At 54.6% G+C, this 25,356-nt stretch overlaps 12 protein-coding genes across 12 annotated transcripts; 4 read left to right on the plus strand and 8 right to left on the minus strand.

Moving 5' to 3' along the window:
- Window positions 1–147: 147 nt before the first annotated feature.
- Window positions 148–1,062, plus strand: BDP81DRAFT_390968 (uncharacterized protein; the record flags this gene model as incomplete). The annotated part of the gene is made up of 2 exons (XM_060587485.1): window positions 148–271; window positions 350–1,062. The coding sequence occupies 2 exons, from the start codon at window positions 148–150 to the stop codon at window positions 1,060–1,062; spliced, it is 837 nt and encodes a 278-aa protein (XP_060448846.1).
- Window positions 1,063–1,338: 276 nt separating this feature from the next.
- BDP81DRAFT_312299 (kinase-like domain-containing protein) lies at window positions 1,339–2,862 on the minus strand (the record flags this gene model as incomplete). The annotated part of the gene is made up of 2 exons (XM_060583788.1): window positions 1,339–2,185; window positions 2,252–2,862. The coding sequence occupies 2 exons, from the start codon at window positions 2,860–2,862 to the stop codon at window positions 1,339–1,341; spliced, it is 1,458 nt and encodes a 485-aa protein (XP_060448847.1).
- A 683-nt stretch (window positions 2,863–3,545) lies between these two features.
- On the plus strand, window positions 3,546–5,259 carry BDP81DRAFT_446592 (S-adenosyl-L-methionine-dependent methyltransferase; the record flags this gene model as incomplete). Its single annotated transcript, XM_060592080.1, has 4 exons — window positions 3,546–3,731; window positions 3,792–4,061; window positions 4,123–4,327; window positions 4,388–5,259. The coding sequence occupies 4 exons, from the start codon at window positions 3,546–3,548 to the stop codon at window positions 5,257–5,259; spliced, it is 1,533 nt and encodes a 510-aa protein (XP_060448848.1).
- A 249-nt stretch (window positions 5,260–5,508) lies between these two features.
- On the minus strand, window positions 5,509–7,505 carry BDP81DRAFT_446593 (lung seven transmembrane receptor-domain-containing protein; the record flags this gene model as incomplete). The annotated part of the gene is made up of 7 exons (XM_060592081.1): window positions 5,509–6,170; window positions 6,234–6,476; window positions 6,526–6,600; window positions 6,652–7,015; window positions 7,084–7,250; window positions 7,319–7,352; window positions 7,434–7,505. The coding sequence occupies 7 exons, from the start codon at window positions 7,503–7,505 to the stop codon at window positions 5,509–5,511; spliced, it is 1,617 nt and encodes a 538-aa protein (XP_060448849.1).
- Window positions 7,506–8,405: 900 nt separating this feature from the next.
- On the plus strand, window positions 8,406–10,112 carry BDP81DRAFT_312512 (peptidyl-prolyl cis-trans isomerase-like 2; the record flags this gene model as incomplete). Its single annotated transcript, XM_060583813.1, has 1 exon — window positions 8,406–10,112. One exon carries the CDS (start codon window positions 8,406–8,408, stop codon window positions 10,110–10,112), a length of 1,707 nt encoding a protein of 568 aa, XP_060448850.1.
- A 187-nt stretch (window positions 10,113–10,299) lies between these two features.
- On the minus strand, window positions 10,300–12,432 carry BDP81DRAFT_311945 (uncharacterized protein; the record flags this gene model as incomplete). Its single annotated transcript, XM_060583765.1, has 2 exons — window positions 10,300–12,213; window positions 12,373–12,432. The coding sequence occupies 2 exons, from the start codon at window positions 12,430–12,432 to the stop codon at window positions 10,300–10,302; spliced, it is 1,974 nt and encodes a 657-aa protein (XP_060448851.1).
- Window positions 12,364–13,433, minus strand: BDP81DRAFT_160222 (uncharacterized protein). The gene has a single exon (XM_060582021.1). The coding sequence runs from the start codon at window positions 13,189–13,191 to the stop codon at window positions 12,595–12,597; it is 597 nt and encodes a 198-aa protein (XP_060448852.1). The 5' UTR covers window positions 13,192–13,433; the 3' UTR covers window positions 12,364–12,594.
- A 36-nt stretch (window positions 13,434–13,469) lies between these two features.
- BDP81DRAFT_160213 (uncharacterized protein) lies at window positions 13,470–14,617 on the minus strand. Its single transcript, XM_060582020.1, has 2 exons — window positions 13,923–14,617; window positions 13,470–13,873 (listed from the first exon to the last, which is right to left on the minus strand). Exons 1-2 carry the CDS (start codon window positions 14,367–14,369, stop codon window positions 13,748–13,750), a joined length of 573 nt encoding a protein of 190 aa, XP_060448853.1. The 5' UTR covers window positions 14,370–14,617; the 3' UTR covers window positions 13,470–13,747.
- A 248-nt stretch (window positions 14,618–14,865) lies between these two features.
- Window positions 14,866–16,098, minus strand: BDP81DRAFT_458422 (glucanase B; the record flags this gene model as incomplete). Its single annotated transcript, XM_060593409.1, has 1 exon — window positions 14,866–16,098. The coding sequence occupies one exon, from the start codon at window positions 16,096–16,098 to the stop codon at window positions 14,866–14,868; it is 1,233 nt and encodes a 410-aa protein (XP_060448854.1).
- Window positions 16,099–16,207: 109 nt separating this feature from the next.
- On the plus strand, window positions 16,208–17,070 carry BDP81DRAFT_160204 (uncharacterized protein). Its single transcript, XM_060582019.1, has one exon. The coding sequence runs from the start codon at window positions 16,318–16,320 to the stop codon at window positions 16,963–16,965; it is 648 nt and encodes a 215-aa protein (XP_060448855.1). The 5' UTR covers window positions 16,208–16,317; the 3' UTR covers window positions 16,966–17,070.
- A 784-nt stretch (window positions 17,071–17,854) lies between these two features.
- Window positions 17,855–19,285, minus strand: BDP81DRAFT_403720 (concanavalin A-like lectin/glucanase domain-containing protein; the record flags this gene model as incomplete). The annotated part of the gene is made up of 2 exons (XM_060588890.1): window positions 18,592–19,285; window positions 17,855–18,514 (listed from the first exon to the last, which is right to left on the minus strand). The coding sequence occupies exons 1-2, from the start codon at window positions 19,057–19,059 to the stop codon at window positions 17,855–17,857; spliced, it is 1,128 nt and encodes a 375-aa protein (XP_060448856.1). The 5' UTR covers window positions 19,060–19,285.
- A 2,814-nt stretch (window positions 19,286–22,099) lies between these two features.
- BDP81DRAFT_312670 (fungal-specific transcription factor domain-containing protein) lies at window positions 22,100–24,764 on the minus strand (the record flags this gene model as incomplete). The annotated part of the gene is made up of 3 exons (XM_060583828.1): window positions 22,100–22,238; window positions 22,295–24,401; window positions 24,611–24,764. 3 exons carry the CDS (start codon window positions 24,762–24,764, stop codon window positions 22,100–22,102), a joined length of 2,400 nt encoding a protein of 799 aa, XP_060448857.1.
- Window positions 24,765–25,356: the final 592 nt, after the last annotated feature.

Consider the following 25,356-nt stretch of genomic DNA (forward strand, 5'->3'; position numbering starts at 1 on the left):
CGCCCTTCTCGACTGACTGCACTCGCTTGTTGACCTAATTTGGTTACTTTTGAAGGCCTCGACGACGTCCTCCCGCTAGGAACCTCGTCTTCATCTTCAACACCCCCTCGCAAATTTCACCAAGAATCTACTTCCTCCCACGTCAAAATGAAGGTCGTTCAGTCTCTCGCTCTCGGCCTTGCCGTCTTTACTCCTCTGGCCTCCGCCTGGCCCAAGTGGCTTCCAGATGTCGATGCCCTGGTTGTGCGGCAAAATGATGAATCCTCAACTGGTATGTCGTGCTACGTTTCCCCGGGACCCTCCCGTTGTCACATTGTGTTTGTGAACCTCTATGGCTAACTCTACTCAGCAGCCGCCGCAACCCAGACCGCAAATGCTAAGACTGGGGCCACAGCATCGGCAACAGGAACGGCACAAGAGACGAACACTGGCGGCGCGAAGACCACCAACCTCAACACCGCAAAGCTTCCTACAGGCACTGAGAAGGGCACTGGCACCAAGACCGGCACCAGCAAGTCCAAGGCGACCTCTTTCGCCGACACAGACCCGGCTGGTGGCATTACCATGGTCACGCCAGCGGCCACGGCCCAGTCTATCAACCTCTACAAAATTGGAGACTTCGTCACCTGGGGATGGAACTACACAGACCTTCAGGCCTCTCCTACAGCCGTTGATGTCCTTGTTTCGTGCTCTTCCATGGCCCAGACCTGGACATTGACACAGAACATGACTTTTGCTCAGCCCGCCTCCTTTACCTGGGATTCGAGCGTGCAGGCGACCGACCCCTCAGCGCCGCTGCGAAACGACGAGTACACTCTTGTTATTTACGACGCGGAATCGAGCATCAGTGCTACCGCTCAGCCTGGCTATCTGGACGTTTCCAGCAGCTTCAAGTTCGGCATGTACAAGGCTCAAGAATACAAGCCCCTGAACGAGTGGAACTGCGCAACGTGCTCTGCTGCGTCTGGTCTCGATAGCAAGGCTCTCGGCATGGCTGTCGGTATGAGCATCGTCACGGTGGCCAGTTTCACATGGTTTGTGGCGGGAGTGGGCATGTTTTAATGACATGTTCTATAATGACAAAAAAATTTCATCTGTAATATTTGAATATCTAGTTGCTTTGGGGGCCTAACAAGAGCGAGGAACAAGAGTCCAGCGGTAATCATTTACGGTGGTCATTTTACACAACACAAAGGGCGGCGTTTAGTGTCGAAGCATGGTCGGGCAAAATATGACTCCGCATATAGGTAAACTCAGGACGTTTATGAGTGTTATCTTGATATATAGCTTAATTGATGATACTGGCTGATAGCATGGCCGTATGAACTATCAACTCTTCTACACCATCCTAAGTGAGAATCCGCCACCCTTCTCTTCCTTATCTCTGCCCTGGAAGATGCCGCTAAAGTCGACGTCACTCAGGTCTGCCGCATTCTGCCCACGCACGGGAGCATTCGGTTCATGTCTTCGCCTCTTCTCCTGGCCAGCTTTACTGGGGAACGTTGGAAACATGCCCTCCTTCTTGGGCTTCGGATCTTCCCTGAAATATTTGTGCTCCAACATCTCCTTGGCCGACGGCCTCGAATCCGGGTTCAACGAGAGCAGGTCGTTGAGCAACTTACACCCAGCATTCGTCAGCGTCGTAAACTTTGTCCGTATCATGGACCCCGTCGCGTTGGGCGTCTTTGGAAACCGCAACGACCGCGCATTCGGCAGGCTCCGGAACGAGGGCCACGTCTCCTGCGTCGGCACGCCGCAGAGCTCAAAGATCTTGGTCACCTGGTCGACTTCGTTGGTGCCCTGCAGCAGCGGCTCCCGCGTCAGGAGCTCGCCAACGATGCAGCCCACGCTCCACATGTCGACGGCTTTACCGTAACCCTTGGCGCCGAGGAGCAGCTCGGGCGAGCGGTACCACAGCGTCACGACGAGCTGGGTCAGCTTCGGGCTTGGGTCGCCGACGTACCGCGCCATGCCAAAGTCTGCAATCTTGAGCTGGCCGCGGTTGTTGAGTAAGAGGTTCGAGGTTTTGAGGTCGCGGTGGAGGATCCAGTTGTCGTGGAGGTAGGCGACGCCGGCGGTGAGTTGGCGGAGGAGGGTTTTGACTTCGGAGAGGAGGAAGGGTTCGGGCATGTCTTCTAGGATGCTCTTGAGGTCGTGTTCGACGAATTCTAGTACTAGAAAGATGCTGCAGCTTTGTTGTTAGCAATGCCACAACAAGAAACCAGGTTGGTAAAGAGATTGATCCACATACTTTTCAATCTTTGAAGTGTCGTCTCCCACCACAACCTCCTCGAGATTGACGATATTGCGATGGCTGCAATCTCGCAGGATCTGTATCTCCCTCAACCCCGTCACCGGCAGCCCATTGCGATCACTCGGTTCAATCTTCAACCTCTTGAGCGCAACGACCTTGCCGCTAGAAGCTTCCTTGGCCCGCGACACCCAGCCGTATGTACCCTCCTCGATATCGTTGAGCTTGTCGTAGTTCTCCACGCTCCGGCACTTACTCCAGTGGCCGACGGGGAAGCGCATGAGCTTCGCCGCGCTCTCTTTGGCATCTGGCGGTGCAGCGCCACCATCGCCGTTGGCTGCTGTCCTGTCTTCCGCGTCGGGAGTGAACTTGCGCCGTTTCGCTGGCCGTGTGTTGTGACTGTCGTCGTCGCCGTCGCTGCTGTTGTTGTTCTCGGTGCCATTGCTGCTCCTCGCCGCCCTCGGCTGCTGCGCCAATCGTTCCGCCTCGGCTGCTTTGCGCGCTTTTTCGGCTTTCAGACGCTTCTTCTCCTCCTTTTCTCGCTTCAGTTTTGCTTCCAGGGCTGCGTCCTCCTCGCTATCTGCCCACCTCGACTTGGCGTTGCTTGCCATTGTCGGCGTGAATGTGGGTTGGTCGTAACAGATAGAAAAGCTCCTTTTACTTAAGAAGACATGTGATGTTGATTGGTCCTGAGTCTTCGTCCTCCAGGGGTTTGTCGGGTGACTTGAGTGTAGCAGTCTCGTTGTGGTTTGAAGGTATCAGTATGCAACCTAGGAATAGTCCACGAGCTTGTAATCGCGCTGCCGTTTAGGTGGTGCAGTGACGCAGGGATCAGGCGCGGCGAGTCGGCGGCTGCCCTGCTCCGACTTTGTCCCATTCTTTTGTTTTTTCTCGGAGACCTGGCGACGGGAGCTCATGCAAGTCAACCAAAGCTTTACCGGAGCATTTAAGGTAGTCCCCTTATCTTATCGTACCCCAAAAGTTTGGCTTGAAGACAAAGCTCCGGAAGCTTCTCCTGCACCCCGACTTGTCACTGGAAACTCTCACGTCCCGAAGCCGAAAACGAAACGAACGAACGAAGCAAACGAGTCGAGCATCATACAAGGTCTTCCTGCCTCGCCTAAAACGATAATTCCTTTTGTCGAATTGTGGTTACACATGCGCATGTGCTACCAAGGACTCGTCTACATTTCTTGAGGAATCCCGCGATGATCCCGACAACCCGCACATGATTTGAAGTCTAGGAAGCTACACAGAATAGAGAAGACCGCACAAAACGTGGAAATAAGCAAAGATGCAGCGATTGTCTCGTCAAAGAGCTTTGCTGGGTGGCCTACAAGGCGCTGCCATATCCCGCGCTGCGCAGCGGACCAGCAGAGCGCATGCTTCAAGATGCTTCTCAAACACGGTATCGAGGCGGGACGGGGAGGAGAGGAAATGGTCCACGCCGTTGGCGAAACAGCTGGCCGAGGCTATCTCAGTATGCGCCCACGATCTCCCGGCCACTCAATTGCTGTTTTCTAACGTAATCATGCCATAGATGACCGGTCCCATTCCCCTCGCGAGCTACATGCGCATGTGTCTAACCGGCGATATTGACGGATACTATACGGGTCTGGCCGAAGAGAACAGAGACCAATTCGGCTTAAAAGGAGACTTCGTCACGTCGCCCGAGATTTCCCAGATATTTGGCGAGCTGATTGGTATCTGGTTCGTCGCAGAGTGGTTGAGCCAGGGCAAGCCCAGCAAGGGCGTCGAGATCATGGAGGTCGGCCCCGGACGCGGTACGTTAATGGACGATATGCTTCGTGTAAGTAGACTTGGGTCCCTCTGGCAGGGTAACAGTTCACGGCTAACATTCCCACGTGCAGACGATGCAGAATTTCAAGGGTTTCGCGCAAAGCATCGACGCCATCTACATGGTGGAGGCCAGCCCTCAGCTCCGCGAGGCGCAGAAGAACCTCCTTTGCGGCCCCGATGCGCCAATGACCGAATCCAAAGTTGGATATCACAGCGTTTGCAAGCGTACCAACTTGCCCATCGTCTGGACCGAGACCATCAAGTCCATTCCTCAAAGTAAGCATGGGAAATCTGTGACCTTTTTGGGAGAGTTATCAAGACTGACACTATCCCCAGGCCCCGAGAAAATGCCCCTGATAGTGGCACACGAGTTCTTCGATGCGCTCCCCATCCACGCCTTTCAAGCCGTCAAAGTTCCCCCTCCCGCACCCAAAGAACCCATACCGGGACAACCCACCCCGAGAACCCCCCCTCGTGAAGCTGAAGGGCCCAAGATCGAATGGCGCGAGATGCTCGTCTCACCGACCCCGCCAGACGCAACCCACGCAACAATGAACATACCGAAATCAGAACAGGGCGACCCGATCCCCGACTTCCAAATGACGCTCGCCACAAGCTCAACCCGCCACTCGCGCTACGTCCCTGAGACCTCATCCCGCTACCGCCGCCTCAAAGCCACCGTCCCGGACGCCGTAGCCGAGATCTGCCCCGACGCCTCCATTTACGCCGCCGACTTTGCCAGCCGTATCGGCGGCTCAAAGCAGCACCCTAAAGCCCGGCCCTCCGGCGCGGCACTGATCCTGGATTACGGCACGTCCGATACCGTCCCCATCAACTCCCTGAGAGGCATCCGCCGCCACCGACGCGTCAGTCCCTTCTCGGAGCCGGGCCTCGTCGACCTGAGCGCCGACGTCGACTTCACCGCCATCGCCGAGGCAGCGATGATCGCGAGTGAGGGTGTCGAGGTCCACGGGCCCGTCGACCAGGGCGCATTCCTGGGTCAGATGGGCATCAAAGAGCGTGCCGAGGTCTTGATCAAGCAAGTCAAGGCCAAGGCGGCCACCGATAAGGCGCAGGCCATTGAGGGTGCTTGGAAGCGTCTTGTCGACCGTGGCCCTGGTGGGATGGGTAAGGTATACAAGGCCATGGCCATCTTGCCTGAGAACGATGGAAAGAGGCGTCCCGTCGGCTTTGGCGGCGATGTGTAAGAATTGTCGTGTACTTTTAGGAACCGCTTGTAAGATGATACCAAACGAGAGCAGACTCATGAGCATTATTTGCGATCATATGATTGACAATGTGGTACCTCCCACCTCTACATGACAAAAAAGTTTCTCTCCCGAATGACGGAAACCGAGTGAACTACGCCAACGCCGCCCTTGAAGTGCATACTTTACACTGCAATTACGCAATTGCTGCTTTTGCCTAATGCCCGGAAACCCAAAAATGCCCACCGTCTATTTCTTGCTTACAAGCTTGGCGTCTTCCTCATCAGAGTCATCATCCGAGAACCTATCGCCATCTTCTCCCACTGCGAAGATGGTCTCTCCATCCAAAGACTCACGAGGAATGTGTCTTTGTGGCTGGGGTTGGGGCATGCTCGCCGGTGCGGCCGATGAGCCACCGTGGCCAGAAGTGGTTGATGGAGCAGTCGTGTTGTTCTTGCCCAACTGGGCTTCCTCGTCGTCATCGTCCGAATCAACGCCGCCAATATCAGCCATAGTGAACGTGCCATCATCGTCTTGTGCAATTTCGTCACTCATGGCGAAGCGTCGGTTGTTCGCCGTCGGTCTCCAGACATAGGCAATGAATGCCACGTCGGCGAAGTAGACAAGATTCAGCCATCCATCGAGGATGAACCACCTCGACTTCCAGTGGAAGGGAACGTAGTCGGGGTCGCTGACTGACGCGAAGCTGAAGCTGTTGAAGAAGAAAAAGCCGAAGATGACGAAAATGCTGAGGAGGATACACCACCATAGCTTCTTGTACATGGCTTCCTTTGCATGCTGCTTGCGCTCGCGCAGATCCTTGAGCGTGAAGTTCAGGGAGTTCAGTGTCCAGATGTAGAATCCGGTAAGTGTACCTGCAAGAGGGAGGACGATGAGAAGCACGAAAGGCCCTATACTATGTTAGTCCACAACATTCCGAATCATTTGGAATATGTAAAGCTATGACGGCTTACCAGCAGCGTCTGGGGTAATCAACAAGCTGGTGATCGCATACACGAGCCCGAAGACGAAGTGGGCAATCGCAAGCCAGCGGACCCAGATCATGGTTCGCCCAAGCGTGTGTTTTACAACACCGTAGCCCATGCAGACAATGAGCAGTAGGAAGAAAGAGAATGAGTTGCGAGCGGCGTTCAAGATGGCTACTATTACCAGCAGCACCTTGGAGCCAATGTTTGCACCATTTCGGTTGAGGTAGTCTGTTTGGGGTCAATTTAATCTCTTGCAACCGAGGAAAGGGAGTCTCACCATAGAAGCCCCATGTCAAGAGCATCTCCACAACTAGGAAGATGATGATGGCCGTAATGTAGTTCTGGACCGGTACTGTGATTGTTAATTAGGCGGGTAACAATTGCACTGCGCCTTCTGACTTACGAATATCATGGCGGTGCTGATAGTACAAAAAGCCCCAGAATACGGCAACTAAAGCATAGAGGATGGTGATTCCTCCGTAAAAAGGCAGCTTCGGGATTTGAGTCGCGGGCAGCTCGCCGTAGGCATTACGGAACTCCACAACAGCAGTGAACTCGCCCGCAGTGAACTTATCGGTTAGGACGCAGTAATAGCCTGTCTTCTTGATCATGTATTTGGTGCTCTGGGGCTCCTTGAGGTGAATGGCTTTCGTTTCGATAATGCTCTTCGACTTGGTTGTGGCTTCCTTATCGATGATGAACTTGCCAATGTCCGTCTCGTTGCAGTAGTTCTTCTTGACGAATGCCTCCTGGCAAATACCAATTTTCTGTATGAAATGGAGTGTCAGTCACCCGTTATAGTTGTTCTCGAGCCAGTCCTCCGAGGGCATCTTACATTCTCTGCATCAGGGGTCTCGCGAACGCCGATCAAGTCCTCATCTTTCCACTCGAAGATGACCAAGCTCACGGTAGGGTCCTGGTCCGCTGCCGCTTCCTTCGGGATAAACATGACGTTGATGTAAGGGTCGACAGGTCCGCCCCAAGCGCTGCGACTGTACATGCCTGCGTTGAACCTTTATCAGCATCGTATCGAATAGAACATCTAGCTCTCTAGACACTATCGGGATTACCTGAGCATCTCTGTCTGTTTTCCTCCGTTTGGTCCTGGGCGAGCGGAGTTACATTAGCTTCCAATTGCACTACAGTAGGTATATCGCAATCGTTGCTTCGGGATAGGAGTCTTACCATCTTCACCTCTAGAGCGTTAGCCGCCCAGAGGGACATGCCCAGGACGGAGGCATAGAGCCAGGCCTTCATCTTGAGGACAGCTACCGTAGGTAGGAAGACTGCGACGGACAGTAGGTATTTAAGGTTTGGTAGACTAGAAGTCGGGAGAAGGCGATCGCTTCGTGATGCTCGCCTAAGGTGTCAAGCTCCAACCAGCTCTATCTACGACGATGTTGCTAAGACGATGATCGCGTATAGCATGCCGAACCGAAAGAGGGCATGCGACTTGGGTACCGTTGGAAAAATGGCGCTGGCAGATCGTGGAAATCAGCAAATCCGGCCAATTCGGATACGTTGCACGGAGACAGTGTCGAAGGGAGCTTGTAGCAGATGGAAGTCTGTCAGTGCCAGGCTGGCAGACAGGAAACGGACCTTGCGCGAAACTTGCAGCGTGAGGGAGGTGCGCGCCAAGCTCCGAGGTACGTACGCCTACCGCTGGAACTTCCAATACTTGGAGAGTTTCATTGGCCAGTACATCTAGGAACCTTGCGCTACTGGATTCTACACTGAGCTACTAGTTGAAACGTAGGTACCTTTTTCCGGCGTTTAGAGGTAGGTATCCCTAAGACTAAGTAGCTTAGGTACCGGAAGGTAAGGGAGCCTACCTGTAAGGTAGGGAGGACAGGTTGCCTCAGCCCCATAGAAGGTGCAACCCCGTCACGCCCGTGTCGCCGCACGGCAGCTACCCCGCTGGGGCCGATGGCGGGAATCGCCGTGCCAGGGTGTCGCTAGTCGTCGCTCCTGCACGATCACTGGTGAAGATTCCTGTCGCGTTTCCACGACTCAGATTCGCTCGATTTTGGGTTCCGCGAATATTGTATGGCGAGGCTTCGACGACACACGCACCTCTTCCACATCGCGATTTCGCCATCATAAGTCTGTCAGCCTCGTCCAACTCTGCCTACTACCCAACACCCTTCGACGGCAATAATGGGCAAGAACACGGACAAACTCTACATCACCCATTCCGAGTGGTCATCGTCGGATGCCTACTCTGCCAGCGCCGGCGCCAATGTCAATGCGCGGTCACGAGGCACCTTTCGCAAGTTGCCCTTCAACTTTTGCGCCGCCAGCCTCCAGCCCTTCAAGAACCCGGTCTGCACCAAGGATGGAACCATTTTCGACGTCGAAATCATCAGCTCATGGCTGGACAAACACAACACAAATCCTGTCAATGGCGAGCCATTGAACGCCAAAGACCTGATCAAGCTCAACTTTTCAAGAAACGCCGAGACCGACTCGAGGAGCGCAGGCTTAAGCGATGGCCAAGGCGATCTGATCGATCCTGTCACCTTCAAGGTCTTCACTGACAACACCCACATTGTTGCGATTCGACACGGAACCTATGCAAACGTCTTCGCCTGGGAGACCGTCGAACGAATGAATATCAAGGCAAAGAACTGGCAGGATCTCGTTGACGATGAAAAGTTCACAAGAGCGGATATCATTACCTTGCAGGACCCCCAGAACGCAGCCAGCAGAGACTTGAGTCAGTTCAAGTACCTCAAGGATGGTGAGGATGCTATCCTAAGCAAGGAGCAAGAGGAGGAGCGGAAAAATGGTAACGTCAACATTGATGCGCTCGGCAGGATCGGTGACAAGGTTCTACGAGCAAAGGAGGCTGTCGAGAAAGCGCGGAAGGAACGCGATGGAGGCGACGTCAACCGCTCTTCTGGTGCCGTTGTGAAGGCGGTGTCGGCAGCACAAAGGAAGTCCATGGTCATGGAGAAGAAGATCCCATCAAATGCTGCGGTCTACACCAATGGCAGAGCTGCCGCCAGTTTCACCAGCACAGGCCTCACGCCCGAGACAAGTGGCGAGCGGGCACTCTTGACTGACGAAGAGTACATGCTCAAGCCGAAACGGGTCAAGATCAGAGGATATGTTCGTATAGAGACAAACTTGGGCGACCTCAACATCGAACTGTATCCCGAATACGCACCTCGCGCGGTATGGAACTTTACGAGGCTAGCCCAGAAGGGCTACTATAAGGGTGTCACCTTCCACCGAAACATTAAGAACTTCATGCTCCAAGGAGGCGATCCTTCGGGAACAGGCAAGGGCGGCACTAGCATCTGGGGAAAGAACTTTGAAGACGAGTTCGATGGACCTTTGACGCATGATGCCCGCGGCATCCTCAGTATGGCAAACAAAGGCAAGAATACCAACTCTAGCCAATTCTTTGTCATCTATCGGCCAACGAAGCACCTGGACAACAAGCATACTGTATTTGGCAAGGTTGTTGGCGGACTCGACGTGCTTTCCAAGATGGAAGACGTTCCTACCGACGGGTCCGACAGACCCCTCAACAAGATTGTTATGAAAGACGTGGTGGTTTATCTGGATCCGTTCCAAGAGTTCCTCAAAGAAAAGAGCGAGACCGATAATCTGGAAAAGAAGAGGCAGGCAATAGCATTGAGTGGAGGCACGGAAGACGACAAGACAACGTGGACGGGCAAGCGAATCCGAGCCGACGGTACTGTGGACAGCGGGAGTGCCGATGCTGGCGTGGGCAAGTATCTGAAGTCGCAGGGCTCTACTGCCATAGATACGGGGGCGACCGACCTGGATACTTGGGAAGAGCCGGCCAAGAAGAAGTTCAAAAGTGGTGGATTCAGCAATTTCGATAACTGGTGAGTTATCGTGGCCGAATTGACGCTGATATAGTTTAAAGGCTACGGGACGAAGAAAAGACATGATACCCCTTTTGACCATTTCACTGCACATTCAAGGCTACCCGGATCATCTGCGCACCATCTATGTATATGTCTATTGATACAAAGGCAGCAAGCGATTCGTCCACGCCTCACTTAGCTCTCCAGCTCTACACGATCAAGTCTGACGGTATATGTGTCTGTGGCATCCGGTTCCAGGATACATCAGACCACGGTATATACACCTCTTTGTCCCGAACCATGAGTGCCACTCCATGAGCTTGCATCAACCCCGACTCTTCGAGTATTGCTTTCAATCGGTCGACGACAAAGTCTTTGACCACTTGCGTGCAACATGATGACACGCCAACCAAGTACAACGGCCACACGATTGTATTGCTCGCGGAGGCGAGAGTCATGAACCGCTCGGCATCGTTACTGCGGCCCTTTGCGTAGGTTGGGTCTTGCAAAGTTGGGCCATTGAAAACCCTCGGGCTAGGCGCTGACTCGGCCACGGACGACGGCGAAGACGACGATGCAGAAATTGAAGGAGACCGCACAATTCGAGACGGTGATCTCGTTGCTGGAACAATGGCTGACGTTGAGCCGCCGCCTCCAAACATGGCGTCTCTGAAGTTGACGACGCCGAAATGTTGAGGAATACTCGCCAACACTGTTTCGCAAAGTTTCTCCAACAATTCGACAGACTTTGCCAGCTGCAATTTTGCTTCGTACGGCCAAAGCATGATGTGTTGACCCTGGAAGCATTTGAAGAGCTCTCCAAGGATGGTCTCGTGTACCATCATTCTTATCGATCGGACGCCGTTCCAGGTTGCAGCCAGTCCTAGCGTGGCATATACATCACAGCGATGGCCATCGAATACGGCAGGGTGTGCAGTCGTAATCCTCACGGATCTGTACCTCCATGTTTCAGGCAAATCGGCAATGACATCCGCGAAGTCTTGATCGACGTTGGACAGTTGATTGATGATATCAGCCGTCTGGTTAAGTTTCCCGCTGTTGATTTCGTACCGCAACTGCATGACCTTGTATATAGGGCCGGACAATCGCCAGCCAGGATCAGTTCCGCCCGAAAGCATACCCAGCTGGTTCCGGAGGTCGATTAGAGACTGCGGCATGGGCATGTCTCTCTGCATACAGTTGATGAGGACGATCTGCGTCAGCATCATGAACATTCGTGCTCCTGCTCTGGTTCTGAACTGGCCGAGGCCCCGCATCTTGGCTAGAGCGGAGGCACCGTTGAGATGGTTTTGCCATGCTCTCACTGTCTGGTTCGTACGACCGCTCAACATTTCGTAGGTGCCCAAGACGAGGATGGACAACATGGTGGTGTCCTTGACTGCCTCAACCGGATCCCTCAGAGCATCGTTTGTCATTTTTAGAGCGGCACCGTAGCTCCGACGGGACCAGTCCATCATTTCAGCACACATTGTCAAGTGTGAAAGGCCGGCCAAGCCGACAGCGGCAACACTCGCCATCACGCCGTCCGCTTGTCGACTGGGCAGCATGCTGGCAGGACGCCAGACATCAAAGATGAAGTCATAGTTCTGATGGCAGGCATTCTCGTCCATGGAGACATAGCGAGAAAAGAAGAAGGCCGTGCCACGTTCCTGGTATGAGGGCGACAGAGAGTACAAAGGCCTTGCCTGCGGAGCCGTCGACCAGGGCCCATCTTCTGGAGAAGATGGCAATAGACCGTCTTCGTCGTCATCGCTATCGGAGGAGGAGGAAGACCATTGGATCTGACGTGGCCGATGCCTGATGGTCATCATTGTGGTATCCATGGGACGAGGTGGATATTGGCGCCGAACGCCGGTCTTCACGGCCGTTCCAGGACTCGGATCGGAGCTCTCGGGGTCGGTGCTGGCTACTACATTTTCGGAAGACGATCCGGCACTCGAGGCCTGTGCATTCTTTAAGCGGCCCCTTGCCTTCGTTTTGGCGGCTTTCTTGATGACGTGGGAACTCTCATCTCGGAACATGAGGTCGACGAGGTTTCGGTAGCCAGGACATTGTTGCTGTCGCTTCTCACACTGGCCACAGCCGGGCTCTTTTTGATCACACTATTGGCGGCATCATTAGCCTAAAGTCAGAGGACTCTCCCGCCGTTGGAGAAGACGTTGCCTACTCGCGGCCAAACGAGAGCCTTTTGGCAAGCAACAACGAGGGCAGACCTAGCTGCACGAGTTGCGGAATATCTACACCAAGGATAGGGAACTTACCCTGATCTTACGCTCACGACAATTGGAACAGCCTTTCGACGGCTTACCGCAGTATACCATGCTGGAGACACTGGTATCTCGCCCAGAGCAGCCGTGAGGACGAGAAGAAAAAGACCAACAACAAGAAAAAAGCCACGATGCGAAGTTGAGAAGGGACCAGTGTTAGGTTAGAGCTGAGTAATGAGATGGATCGCTTCATGTGGGTGCCATGGTCAGATCAGATCATGACACTGGATCTACTCCGTTATGCAATGGCGATCGAAGCGGGGAGGTGCGAGGCCAAGACGACCGGGCAGAAGATTTAATTTGGGGAGCAAACCGCGGGCAGCCCGATGGAAGAATGAGAAAAAAAAAAACAAGGCGGTCACATCCTCTCAACGGGAGAATCCTCCCGGGTCCTTTGGGGGTCGAGAATGCGAGATGACGGACTGCGGCGGCGAGGAGGGGTGGCAGGTTTCCTTGATGTGGTCGATCAGGAGGGACAACGGCTGCAGTCTGCAATTGGATATTGAGCGTGTAAGTGGCACACACAGACACACACGCACGCCTTGTTGTGTGTGAAGGTATCCGTACGGCGAGCCGCGAAAGGGTCTGGACGACTGAAGGATGAGAGAGTGAAAAATGTGGGAGAGTAAGTGAGGAGACGGAGAGTTGAGGAGAGAGTGAGAGTGAGAGTGAGAGTGAGAGTGAGAGTGAGCCTAAGCCTGGCCTCCTCCTCCTGTAAGGACGGAGAGATGACCTGAGAGTGGGATGTGTGTGCGTTATCGCCTTATTCGCCTCCCCTCCGCGGCACCGGCACACCGCACCAGCAGCTGTCATCTTCTGGTTTGCAGCAGACCAGCAGCAGCACTTTCACTATCCGCGGGTTTGCACTGTTGCACATCGTCTTTTTGGCCGCGTCTAGGCCCTTTCGGAACAAACGACCGACCGGGGGCTTCGCGGGACTGGAACCCCTCGGAGGAGCTACTGCAGTGACGGACAGTTCGTGAGCGCCGAACTGGGGCCTCCTGGGGTCTTCTGGAGCCCTGGGAGGTGCCGAGGTTTGATCCATATTGCATTTTTATTGATCTTTTTCAGACATTTTGTCACCGGTCCCAACGGTCGAGCAGCAAATTACAAACCATCCGTCCGCGGTCCGCGGCCCTATTGCCGCCTTTCCGTCTTTCTCGAATCTCTCGGGAACGTTTCAACGGCCGTCCCCGATCGATCGTCGGTCTGCGCCCCTTTCGCTCCGGCATTATCCTCTGCCGTATTACGGTCTTTGTGACTCGTCGCCACCTATCGCCAGTCGAGACTTGAACCCATGGAGTGCCTTCAAAGTGAAAGCATACGTACGAATCTCCCTCCGTACGAGTATCCGTACGTCTCGCCCATGTCACCGACGGGAATGGCTGCGGCTCGCGTGCGGCATGCATCGAATAGGGCTTCCAGCGGAGCTCAGCCAGGGTTGAAAATGTTTTAGCTCCGTTTTCCCAGCCAAAAGCCCAGCCCTTTCTATGAAGTTAGTACGAGTACAGCCTACCGCTGCCGGCTGCATGCTGATTTCTAACGGTCTCTCCCAATCCCGTTCTTCGTCCAATTCCGGTGGGCTCCACGAGAAACAGAGAGACTGGGAGACAGCGGCCCAGACCTGCATGCCACGCCCACACGCCTCGCTTCTTCCAAGTTTCCTCTGCGACTCTGCAGTCTGCGGTGCCCGCCGAAAGGTGACTGGTCGCTTTCCGGGGGCGGCACGCCGTGATCTGGCAATCTGTCGGGTTCGCTTCCCTGTCGCAGCTCCAGAGGGAAAAAAGGGTTGAATCGAAACCATGTCCTGTCCAGGTTCTCGAACCATTTCTGCTGTCAGAGGAGGTATCACTGCAGAAGAGACATACGGATGCAAAGTATCTGCCTGCTCTTCTGTCTATGCTCTGTACAATTGATTGGGTATTCTCGGAGGCCTCGTCACCAGAGACCGGGTCCGAGTCGACGAAAAGCTGCGTTTCCTCCCGCTGCATTGGTCTACTACTGCAGAAAAAAGCAACGGTGCCCTGGATGTTGTCTGAGACAAACAGCAACTATTCGTTCAAGTTTCAACAGCGATGACGCCGCCAGGATTGGTGTTCCCCCATCGAGCCTTGGATGGAGCCCGAACGACTGTCATAGGCAGAGACATACGGAGCATTGCCGCCGGCAACACAGCGCACAATACGGAGCGCAAGTTCTGGTTGGGATCTTAAGCTCGTTATTTGATTAAGGAAGAATGATGATATGTGACATGTGATGGTTGCATATGCGCACAAACTGTCTGGTATCTACGAATATCCACGCCAAAATGCAATCCAAAAATCGATCAATCGATCGACCTACACCAAGGATTTCACACGGGCCCACAGCCTCTGCCTCTTACTCTTGGTATTGCTCCGGCGGCTATGAATGAGGGGGAACTTGTTAGACAAAGTTCCAAATTATCAAGGAGGAGGGGCCTTGCATCGAAATACGGATGCCAATCACTTACAGTTCCTTTTGCGGTTGCTTTTCTGACGTCGCCGCAGGAGCAGTTACAGCCTCTTTTGTCGCAGCCTCAGTCGCAGCAGCAGCAGTCGTACTGTCGCCGCCGCCGATTCCAACGGTCAGAAGCTTCGGGTTCCCGTCGAAGAGCGACCCGGACTGGTCGGTGCCGTTTGACGAGCTGACGTCGTCGTAGGGAAACGCGTAGCCGCGGCCGTCGGGGCTGACCTCGTGGCAGATGCGCGAGTAGTGGTTCGTCCGGACGTCCTTGTAGTAGTTGGCCACGCTCTCCCCCTCGGGCTGCCGGTCGTTGATGAGCAGCGTCGACCGGTTAAAGGCCGCCGCGATGCGGGCGCCGATGGCCCCCATCTCGGCCTGGTTGCTTGGGTACCCGCCAAACGGTCCCGTGCTGCAGCTGAAGATGTCGCGGGCGGCGGGCTGGGCAAAGGAGCCGACGTTGCCGAATGTCAAGAGGTTATCGGAGCCTACGCGGCCCGCGACGTCGCCCCATTCGGCCTGCGTGTTGACGGTGAGGTCGGCGGAGCGATACTTGTCCCACACGGCGTCCACGTAGGGCTGGTAGTACCCGTTGAAGAGGTTTTGGTTCATGACGATGCCCGAGTTGGGGCTCAGGGCGCGCAGGTTGGCGGACCCGTCTGCGGTGCGCACGACGAGGTTACTCCAGCCCGCGCCGTCGGCCGCATCCTGCGCCTTGAGCTTGTCGCAGATGGTGTCGAGGGCGTTGCTCGGGAACCCTTGGACGTTGGTGACGGTGCCGGCGTCGTTCTCGAGCGTCAGGGACACGGGGATGCTGACAAAGTCGACGTACGAGATGTTGACGTAGACCTGGAAGCTGTTGAAGGTGAACTCGCAGAAGCCCCAGTTGAGGTTGTAGTTGGCGTCCGCCGGGTTAGTCGCCGAGGGCTCCACCACGGCCGGGCCCGGGTTCAGGAAGAACTTGAGCGGGCCGTCCCGGGAGAACCAGATGCGACCGCCGGCGATCTGGGGGATGGTCAGCTTCTTGGTCGACCCCGGCGCGCCGAGCGGGATCGCGGTGTCGGCGCCGACGTCCTGGAGGATGTCCGAGGGCGAACTCGGGTAGTAGCCGGTGACGCCGTCGGCTTGGAGGAGGAAGATGGCGTTGTTGCGGTTGAGGTCCAGGCCGGTTACGTGGGCGTAGGCGTTGGCGGAGCCCGTGTTGTTCTTGAGAACGATGTCGAGGGTTGGTCTCGTCATGGCTTCTTCTTTTTTTTCTACGTTGATGTGTTGCTGTGCTTTGTTCTATGCGTTTTCTCTGGAGGCCAAGGGGTTCTTCAAGCTATTTCCCCCAAAGAAATGACGATGCAAGCCCTTTTTATTCTCCAAGATGGCCGTCCTGTCAGGTCTCAAGCTTGATGGGCACTGTACCTTGGAACGTCAACAAGCGTGACTACGTTCTAGCTAGCCAGGGTGGCCATGTGCAAGTTTTCTTTTGGGGACCCCCCCTGCCCTCCAACAGGATCTACAGGTGACTATTGGGTGGCTCGAACTTGGTATCAACAGCCCAGTACCCGTACCGCGACGCGCAAGTGTGATGTGTTGGACTCTCTCCCTTTGCTGGCACGGCTGGATATGACGGAATCGTCGACATGGATAGGCGGGACTAGTTCGCCTCTTGACCCCACTAGCAATGGTCGTGTTGTCTTGCCCTGTTTTCTATGGACGAGACGGTCTCCACGTTCCGTCCGGCAGACCCCCATAAGGCTCATCCTCGTGGTTTGGGGTGAGGTGTTGTGCTTTGGTTTTCAAGAACTGGTGGAGTGTAAGAAAGCAGCGTCAGTTATTTTCACGCCTAGTTTCGTCCAAGTCACAAATAAGCAAGAGGAGAGGGTGAGGGCGGATGTAGACAGTGTGCTCGACTCGAAGAGGTATGTATCGGTAGTCGTCCAGATATTCATCTGCAACGCACGCACGGCACTCAACCCCGAGCCAACTTACCAATATCTGCACGATCCTGCAAGTCAGAACCACAGAACCCGGGGTAACAATGTCTCGGCCCGGGCTTCTTTTCTCGAACCCTTTGTGGGGTGTAGGAACGATCACCGGCCCCCCCGGGATGGATGAAGAGACTTCAAGCTCACTCGACAGACTACCTAATGAAGGTTGCGCCCCAACTCCCGGCGACGCTACCAAACAGCTGCGGGAGCCTCCGAGGCGGACGGTGAGAGGCCAGTTAGGCGTCGATCCCTCCTTGTCCATGTGCCTTCTTTTGGGGTATGGAGTGGGCTAAAGGGGCATGCATGTGCGGGCGGCTGATCCCCCTCCAAAGGAACAGTTTTTTGGAGACGCGATTTCCTGGGGAATCGCGAGACATTCTTTTGACTGCCGGTGGGTTAGATCGTCTGCCTGTCAAAAGCTGGAGTCAGATGACGGGCCTTTTCGACTAAATGTGGTAAACCCATTGCTTACTTCCTAGCGCGAAACGACGACGATTTCGCCTTATTGGGCTCTTGGTGGTCTCAGAAGTGTTGCAATATTAGCTGACGTCTCAACCTCTTTGGCAAGTCGTTGGTGAGAATGGAAGAGACACGTTCCTCTCTGCGACGAACTCCTTGGTCATCCGATCTATCGGCTTCTTTTTTTGCGTCAAAGGCCGCTCCCACATTTGGCGACACCCGCCCCATCATGAGAACGGTGGTTCACTTGGGGAACCAAGTCCCTTGGCATATCACAGCGTGATGGTCAAGTCCTCAAATGACAGAATATAGGTATGAAGAAACGTAAAGTGGATATCATTCGTGGGCATCGTAAGTAGGTGAGAAACAACATCATCTGATGTACGAAGAGCATGATCGTATGACGGCCTGCCCTCCTTCTCAGGTCAAAACACAACACCCTTAAACGCCTTATGCTATGCCGGTAAACAATGAGAGTGCGTAAGCTTCCCATTGTCCGAAAAAGAAAAGACCGAGCAGACCCAACCTGCCGGTAATGAAAAGAAGGAGAAGAAAGATCAGATGAACCAAATCCCCAACACAAACAAGCCAACGACAAGAGACCACGACGGCGCCTCCACCGTCCCAGCAGCAGCCGCGACACCACCATCGCCGCCACCACCCCCTCCGCCCGAGCCGGGCGTACCAGAAACGGTCTGGTTGTTGGTCATGTTGGTCTGCTTCGTAAAGAAGAAGTCGGGCGCGTCCGGGATGATACACACGGCGTCCGGCGCCGTCGGGTCCGCGCACCGGCCCTCGTGGTCGGCCTTCCGCGCCTCGAGCGTCGAGTTGAAGTAAGCCCTGACCGACGCCACCGTCAAGATGGCGTCCTGCTTAGGCGGGCCCCCCGACCAGAACGGGTTGCCGTTGCTCCAGTGCTGGAGGATCAGGTGCCCTCCCTCCGTGGGCACGGCGCTGCCGTTCATGGAGCCCAGGATCTTGCCGTCGGCGTAAAAGGTGACGGCGTTGGGGAGGTAGTCGATGCGGTACTCGTGGAAGCTGGCGGTCGGGTCGAAGCCGAGGTTGACTTTGAAAAAGTTGCCTGTGCCGGCGGCGTTGTAGCCCTTTTCGAGTGAGGCGCGGGACTGGAGGACGATGTTGACGGGGTAGGTGTTGTTTGAAGAGTTGAATTCTCTAGTGAGGAACTCCATGTCGATCTCTTGTGTGTCGTTGTGATACTGTTCCTGGTGTTAGTGAACCTGCTTTCAGTTGGAAAGGGGCACATGGGGGGGGGGGGGGGGTAATGGCAACGTACCCAGAAGAAGGCAGCACACGTCCCAGCAACATCCGGAATCTTCATCATCGCCCTAAAAGAACCGTACTGCACATCCTGACGCGCCGAGTCGACCTCCGCGCCCGGCACTAGGCCGTTCGTCGTGGCGCTCTCGACGAGCAGCTGCAGTCCGGCGTCCGCCTTTGTCGAGCTGAGCCCGTACGAGCTCGACCCTTCGTGGACGGAAGCGACGTTTTCCGTCATGAACTTTTCTCCCAGGGGCCCGCGGGCGTTTGTGTTTGTCTTGTTGAACTCTTGACGGGCCCAGTCCGTGTTGTTTGTAATGTTCTTGACCTTGGTGAAGTCGGTCTCGATGAGGTCGGTGAAGACCTCCATGGTGCCGGTGATGTTGGTGGCATACCCGCATTCGCAGGCTGCGCGTGCAAGTGAGGGAAGCAAGCTAGCCGCAAGCAGGCACGCTGTTGTTGTTATTGTTGTAGGGTTCCTCATGGTGATTTGTAACGGGATATATGTGTATAAACAAAGTGGTTGTAGGCAAAGATTGTTGGTCGTTGCGGATCGTGTAAGTGACTTGGGTTTGCGAATATATCTACTACTGCCAGAGTAGTACAAGAAATCCAAAGTTTTTTGACAGAGAAGTAGAGCCAGTCCGAGCACGCCTGTGACACAGTCAAGACATGCAGAGAGGCCAAGGGATGACAGGATGCAAGTGAAGCAAAGGATGACGCTCAGACGGGGTGAGTGACGACGGGGGCGAGTGGAAGAACAGACAGAGCAACGGGCGCAAGATGGGCGCACACAGGAAGGAAGACAACAACACCAACACAACAAGCGGATGAGCAGGCAGATACAAGAAACGAAGGATGGGGCAGGATCATCGGTTGACTATGTAGTAGCTCCAAAGAGCGGAGGGCCATGCAGTGCAACCAGACCATCGTGCCTGGGCCTCTGGCTGGACGGGGTGCTTCATCTACGGAGCCGAAAATACAACCCTCCCTTCAACTTGCCCAATGTAGGTATCCATCATACACACACTCGACCACCCCCTAGATGGCATGGTCCACAGACGGACTCGAAGTCAGGAGCACCAGGGAGGAGGGGGGGGGGCTGGCAAAAGGTCAAAGACAGACAAAGGAATTGCCTCGACGTTCGAACATAACGGCATCGTTGTCAACCGTTGCTCAAGTGGAGTAAAGCAGGAGTTGGAAGTCAAAGATTTACCATATGGCCATGACTAACCGATGGTGTCTCAAGCTTCCCGTCCGTGATACCAGAAGCGGCTTTGAAACGCATAGCGGGTAAGAATAGGACCGCATGGGACAAAGAAGGGAATTCGCTGGTAAGAACGGGCAGAGAAACTTCCAGAGAAGGAGAGAGAGAGAGAGAGTGGGTGTGTCTCCCCCGTCCAGTTCTCTTCGGGTTGGGCTGGGTTGGACTTTTTCGTTCCGGCGGCGGCGGCCAGCCACATGTGGTGTTACGTCGTGTCGCCTCGACGTCGTATCGTGTGCCCTGCAGGAACCCGCGCAACACACCGCACCCTATCTTGGGATTGGACGGATCATAGAGTACCGTAGTAATACTCTCTCACTGTGTCTAGAGTCTAGGCATGGGCGGGGTGAGTGAGAGGCCAAAGCCACTAGGTTAGAAGACCCCGCCGATGGACTGCCGGCTGTCTCAGAGAGCAAAAGACAATGAAAAGCAGCTCCCTTGGCCCGTTGGTTCCAAATTGCTCCGTCGAAAAGTTATGGGCGTGCCGTATATTGTGTGCTTCGATGCCTCGATGCCTCGATGCCTCTCAGCCAGAGGCTTCTTTCTCTGGGGCTACAGTTCAGCTGTCGGAGGCTCAGCATATCGTGGAGTTCATGAGGAAACCGTCTTGCCGCCACTTTGGCTATGCCAAATTCCACCTCGTCCTGATCCACCTTACTCGACTATTGCACTACCAGGCTCTGGTATGATAGATGGCTGCTTCCCGGCGGAAACTGAGTGACAGTGCAGTCGGGATTCGGTTGGCGAGAACATCCAAGTTTAGAATGTAAGAGGGCATAGAAGCCTTGTAACTACATTTGGGCATTTCCTATTAGAATGTTAGAACACGAGAATCTAGACGGGATGTCATCGTGATATCCTTCGTCAAGCAGCGGCTAGAAGTCCATCATCAACATCTGTCAAGAGACGCTGCCTCGAGGGCCTCGCCCAATCCTACTCCCTCTAGAATCGTCGAACGAAACCCATGGCTGCGCTGGCTTCCCGCAGTACGCCCGCTCGTCTTCTGGACACTCCAGTCTCAAACCCCCAAAACTGCCGGTTAGCGTCCAGCCCCAGCTCCGCTCAACCTACCTCATCCTCTCTTTGTTGTGGCTCACGCTCAACATCAAACTCGGGCTTCTTTGTCACCCAACTACCTAGACTTCTTATGGTGAGGGGGAAAGGCCCTCTAGCGCGGATGGTGGAATGTCTGACGCAATGTTAAAATCAAGCAAAGGCGTAGGACTCACATAACAAATAAATACCTCGGTGTCGCCTCAGTCAAACATCGAGGAAAGCTGAGCATGTAATGCCAATGAGAAGTGATATTCTTAAAATATGCTTAACGGACAGGAAACTATTTATACACTTATGCTCAAGAACCAGCTCCACACCTTTTTTCTCTCTCTCCGTCTCTCATTAAGCCAGGCTTGGTGTTTCTCTTATCGAGTAGACACCACCAAGCCAGCCGTTCTGAGCAAACCGTATCCAATACAATCCGTTCATGCCACGACAAATTTACACAGCAGACGATCAAATCAGAGTAGACGTAACTTCCAGGATAAGCAAATACTGCAATCTGTATATCGAACAAGGTATCTGAGCAAAGCGAAGCGAAAGATAGCAATGATAGGAAACAGCGCATAACAAAGCAGGAGAGAAAACAGAGTAGAGATCAACAAGCAGACGCAATATCAGCAGAGGAAAAGGACGAAGGAGAAGAGAAAGATGAAATGGATATCAGCAGCACAAAACATTAGTATGAGCTAATAGAACAAACGCGCAACAGTCATCACCAAGCCCACCCTGGACCAGCCAACAGTGCCCTGAGGCAGTCTCTGGGATGCGTGAGCAGGGCCCGAATTATCCCAATGTCCTAGGGTTGCTTTGCCCAGGAATCCGTGCCGAACCCAATGCCCCCCCACCCTTCACCGTTTACCTGTCCCCCCCGTTGTTGCCGTGACCATGTCCAATGCTGGGACGCTCAAAAGGAAAACCAAGCCAAGGAAACAAGATACTAAATGACCAGCTGAGCAGGCCGGTTATACGCGTAATAATCATCCCAAAATTCAGAAACCTCTCTTCTGTGACGCCTGTCCCCTGCAAAGTCAAGGGGAAAAAGCCTCAGACCGAGAGGGAGTGTTCGATGAACCCACTCCAGATCCGTTACGCCGTGAATCAACCCGTCAGACGAAGAGGTATATGCCAAGGAGAAAAAAGCGCAAGGAAATAACGCGAGAAAAAGAAGGGAGACATAGGAAATCGTTCAATCATGTTGCAACTAGTACACGCTGTCCTCATCGGCCCCTTGTGAGATCATCGAAGGGGTCGATACGCTCGAGGAAGCTTCCATTTCGACCTGGTAGCCGACGAGTGCTTGTGCGTGCAGGCGGAAGGATTCTCCCATAAGTCGGGTGATTCTGTGAAGTCTTGTCAGCATTGTTGTCTTGTTGAAGGATACTTATCAGTCACTTACCCCCAGACCACGACCTCGTCCAACATGCTGCCCCACAGACGGGCAACAACAGAGCTAAGCTGGGATGCATAGGCCTCGTCGAGGTCCTTGTCGAAAAGCTGTCGAACCTTGTTGTACATGGCCAGTTCCTCCTCTGTGGCTGGCTCCTCGTCATGTTCCAGACGGTAGAGCCAAAGTGAGAGGACGATCATAAGGTCAAGTCCACACAAGGCATGCTCGACGCTCCAGTTTGTTGGCGAAGTTCGTGCAACCCAGCGCACACCCTGGACCACGGCAATCTCGATACAGTTGTAGCATTCTTGAATGACTTTGATCATCTCACTAGAGCGCTTCACGCGATCCCGCGCGGCTGACATGGCAGCCGCGACTTCGTAGGAGTCGTGGTAGCGCAGCGCCTCTTGCACGGACTTCAGATCGACTTCCAACCGAGTTCTGGCGTTCCGGTACAAAGCCTTGGCATTGAAGATGAGAGGGTGTCCCTTGTGAGGAGCACTCAGTGGGACCGAGACGTTCTCAGGCTCGCAGAGCTCGCAGGACTTCTCCCACGTCTCCAGCGCAAGTCTGAGCTTGTACTCGGTCACAACATCCTGAAGTGCCTCGGGACTGCGCTTGTGGTACCACACTTCGAGGAACAAGGCGTTGATCATTACCCGCGACGCAAACGCGCTGTACCTGAGTGTCTCTCCCTGGAACAGGTTGTCGTGCGCCTCCATGAAAGTGACCACAGGCGACGCCTTCAAATGCTCATGCCAAGAAGCCTCATCGGTGACCTTGAGGTTCCAGAGTCCCTCGGTGGAAGGAAGCTGCAAATCCTCAAATTCGTTGAAGCTGATTGCTGGTGTGTGGTTGTACGTCAAGGTCAGCAGGCCAAAGAAGATGTAGACTGCGTAGTAGGTGCGCCGGCAACCTTCATCCTCGATCCACTCGTTGCGGGTAGGTTGAGTACTAGTGCGGGCTTCCTGACGAAGCTTGAGCTCGTAGCGGTTTCCCGCAACCATGTTAGCGAGCAGACTCTTGATTGAACAGGCCCATTCGAGGCCCTTCGGGTCACCACTCCAGCTGGCGAAGATCATGTTGAGAAGCGAACCCTGCATCGTCCACAGAGGACACTTGCGCGAGCTGAAGTTCTCCTTGTTCTGCAGGAACTGATTGACGAGCACCTTGGATCCGATGTGCAGCATGTAGGCCTGGTCCTGGTCAAACGCATAGAGCGCACCAATGCTTAGCACTGCGAGAAGCAGAGACGGAGAGACCTTGGTGGAGTCGAAGGATGCAGGATGCAGGAATGGGAGATGGTGGTGGAACAGCCCGAAGTACGTCGACAGAAATCGGTTCAAGGAGGCCAGGTTGGGGAGGCGGAAACCATCGGGGATAGCATGCTCAGTGTCTTGGGCGCGGATATTGTCGAGAATCTGGTTGCGCTCGTCGTCACTTGCAACCTGAGGGGCCCGGAATCCAGCAGTTGACAACGTCGCCTCGGTGACGAAAGGGCTTTGCGGCACAGGCGTACCGGCTTCAGAGTTTGGCAATGAGTTGATCATGGACTGCAGCGCCGGGACGAGGCCGTTGCAAGTTTGTCCGTTGATGGGCGGAAGCTGAACGTTGCGAGGCTGCATGGTGCTAGAGCTGTTGAAGGACTGCTGAGATTCGAAAGAGCCAGATGCTGATGATGCGATGGAGTGCGCCTTTGCTTCTGACGATTGAGACATGAAGCTCTCCCACTGCGGAACAGGAATGGCGCCTGAGGGGTACGTGGCAGACGAGTCCATGGCATGTGACGAGTAGGGCATCGATGGACTGCCTCCTGCGCGTGCGCCAGCGGCGGCCTTGTGTTGAAAGTCTGCAACCAGCATGGCAGCTGTCTCGAGGTCGAAGGTGCCATCGTGAGAGGCGGCTTCAATCTGATCTATCGCAGACTGGTCAAGCATGGGTGTCTTGGCCGGGCCGCCGATGGCCCTCGTCTTCGGGCCTGAACGTCTCTTGCCATCGCTGTGAAGAGGAACGCCTCCATCTTTGGCGTGCACGGTACGATCGTGACGAAGGAGAAGGTCGCGTCTGACAAAGGTGCTGCGGCATTTCATGCACTTGAAGGGGCGCTCTTTGGTGTCTAATAGGAGTCGAATTAGCAAGATGACCAAATATGAGCTGACTGGGAGCGAGTATTGCTTTGCGGCGAGTTGTTGTCGCATGATGCATCGAGGTAGGGTCGGAAGGAGGGGTTGCTTAGTGTCGAGAGGGGTTCCCAGTCGAGCGGAAGCTTTGGGATGTAGGAGGAGGAGGGGAGAAGAGGGGTTCCGAGAGAATAGGTGCACTTACGGGATCGTTCATGTCTGCTGCGGTGCTCACTTCTGCTGAAGGCTCGGTTGCAGAACTGGCACTTGTACTTGCGTTCGGGTGCGAGTGAGGCTTTCCGTGAGGCCGGCGTCGATGTTGTTGACGTCGGAAGGACTGCGACGCTTGCGCCAGGCATCTTGAAGGTGCGGGTGGTGGTCGCGTTTTTTGAAGGTATGTCGGGTGGCTGGGCCAGCTGCTGCGACGGCGACGGCTATTGCGACTGCGACTGCGACGACCAGATGTAACGACTTGGACGATGTGCACGACGGCTCTCTTGTTGTTGAAAACGATGGTTGAAATCGCCCGGCTCCTAGGGTTTCCTCCTCGCTCGGCGCGCTCCCGTGGAGTTTAAAGTGTGTCTTGATTAGACTGGTAGATGTTGCTGGTCATTTGGTTCGATATTCTGGTCATAGGAAGGACGTATGTGTGGTTGAAGGGAAAAAGCTGGCGAGTAGCCAGTGTTGAAGCGGCGTGTCTAGAGGCGACAGGCGCGCTTGAGTGGTGATGATGGGCCGGGAAAGGCGAAGAGTGCGCGCGTTGTTGGAGATGGATGATGATCACGAGAGTGGGAAAGAAAAACGGAAGAGGGGGGAAATCGAGGAAAAAGTAGGAGGGGAGAAGAAGAGGAAAAGAGGCGTCTCTGGTGAGAACGGTGGGGACACTGGACTGCGACAGTGGGAGGGACTTGGTGTATTGGAGGGGGTGGACTCATTGGATAGGAGGGGAGG

The sequence above is a fragment of the Colletotrichum phormii genome, assembly GCF_030913505.1.
Source record: "Colletotrichum phormii strain CBS 102054 chromosome Unknown BDP81scaffold_4, whole genome shotgun sequence".
NCBI lineage: Eukaryota > Fungi > Ascomycota > Sordariomycetes > Glomerellales > Glomerellaceae > Colletotrichum > Colletotrichum phormii.

Coding starts and splice junctions, on each gene's coding strand:
- BDP81DRAFT_160213 (XM_060582020.1), bottom strand. CDS start 14,369: ATGCAGCGGGAGGAAACGCAGCTTTTCGTCGACTCGGACCCGGTCTCT. Junction 13,874..13,922: donor GAACGGGATTGGGAGAGACC/GTTAGAAATCAG, acceptor ACTCGTACTAAC/TTCATAGAAAGGGCTGGGCT.
- BDP81DRAFT_160204 (XM_060582019.1), top strand. CDS start 16,318: ATGTGCAAGTTTTCTTTTGGGGACCCCCCCTGCCCTCCAACAGGATCT.
- BDP81DRAFT_160222 (XM_060582021.1), bottom strand. CDS start 13,191: ATGACAGCTGCTGGTGCGGTGTGCCGGTGCCGCGGAGGGGAGGCGAAT.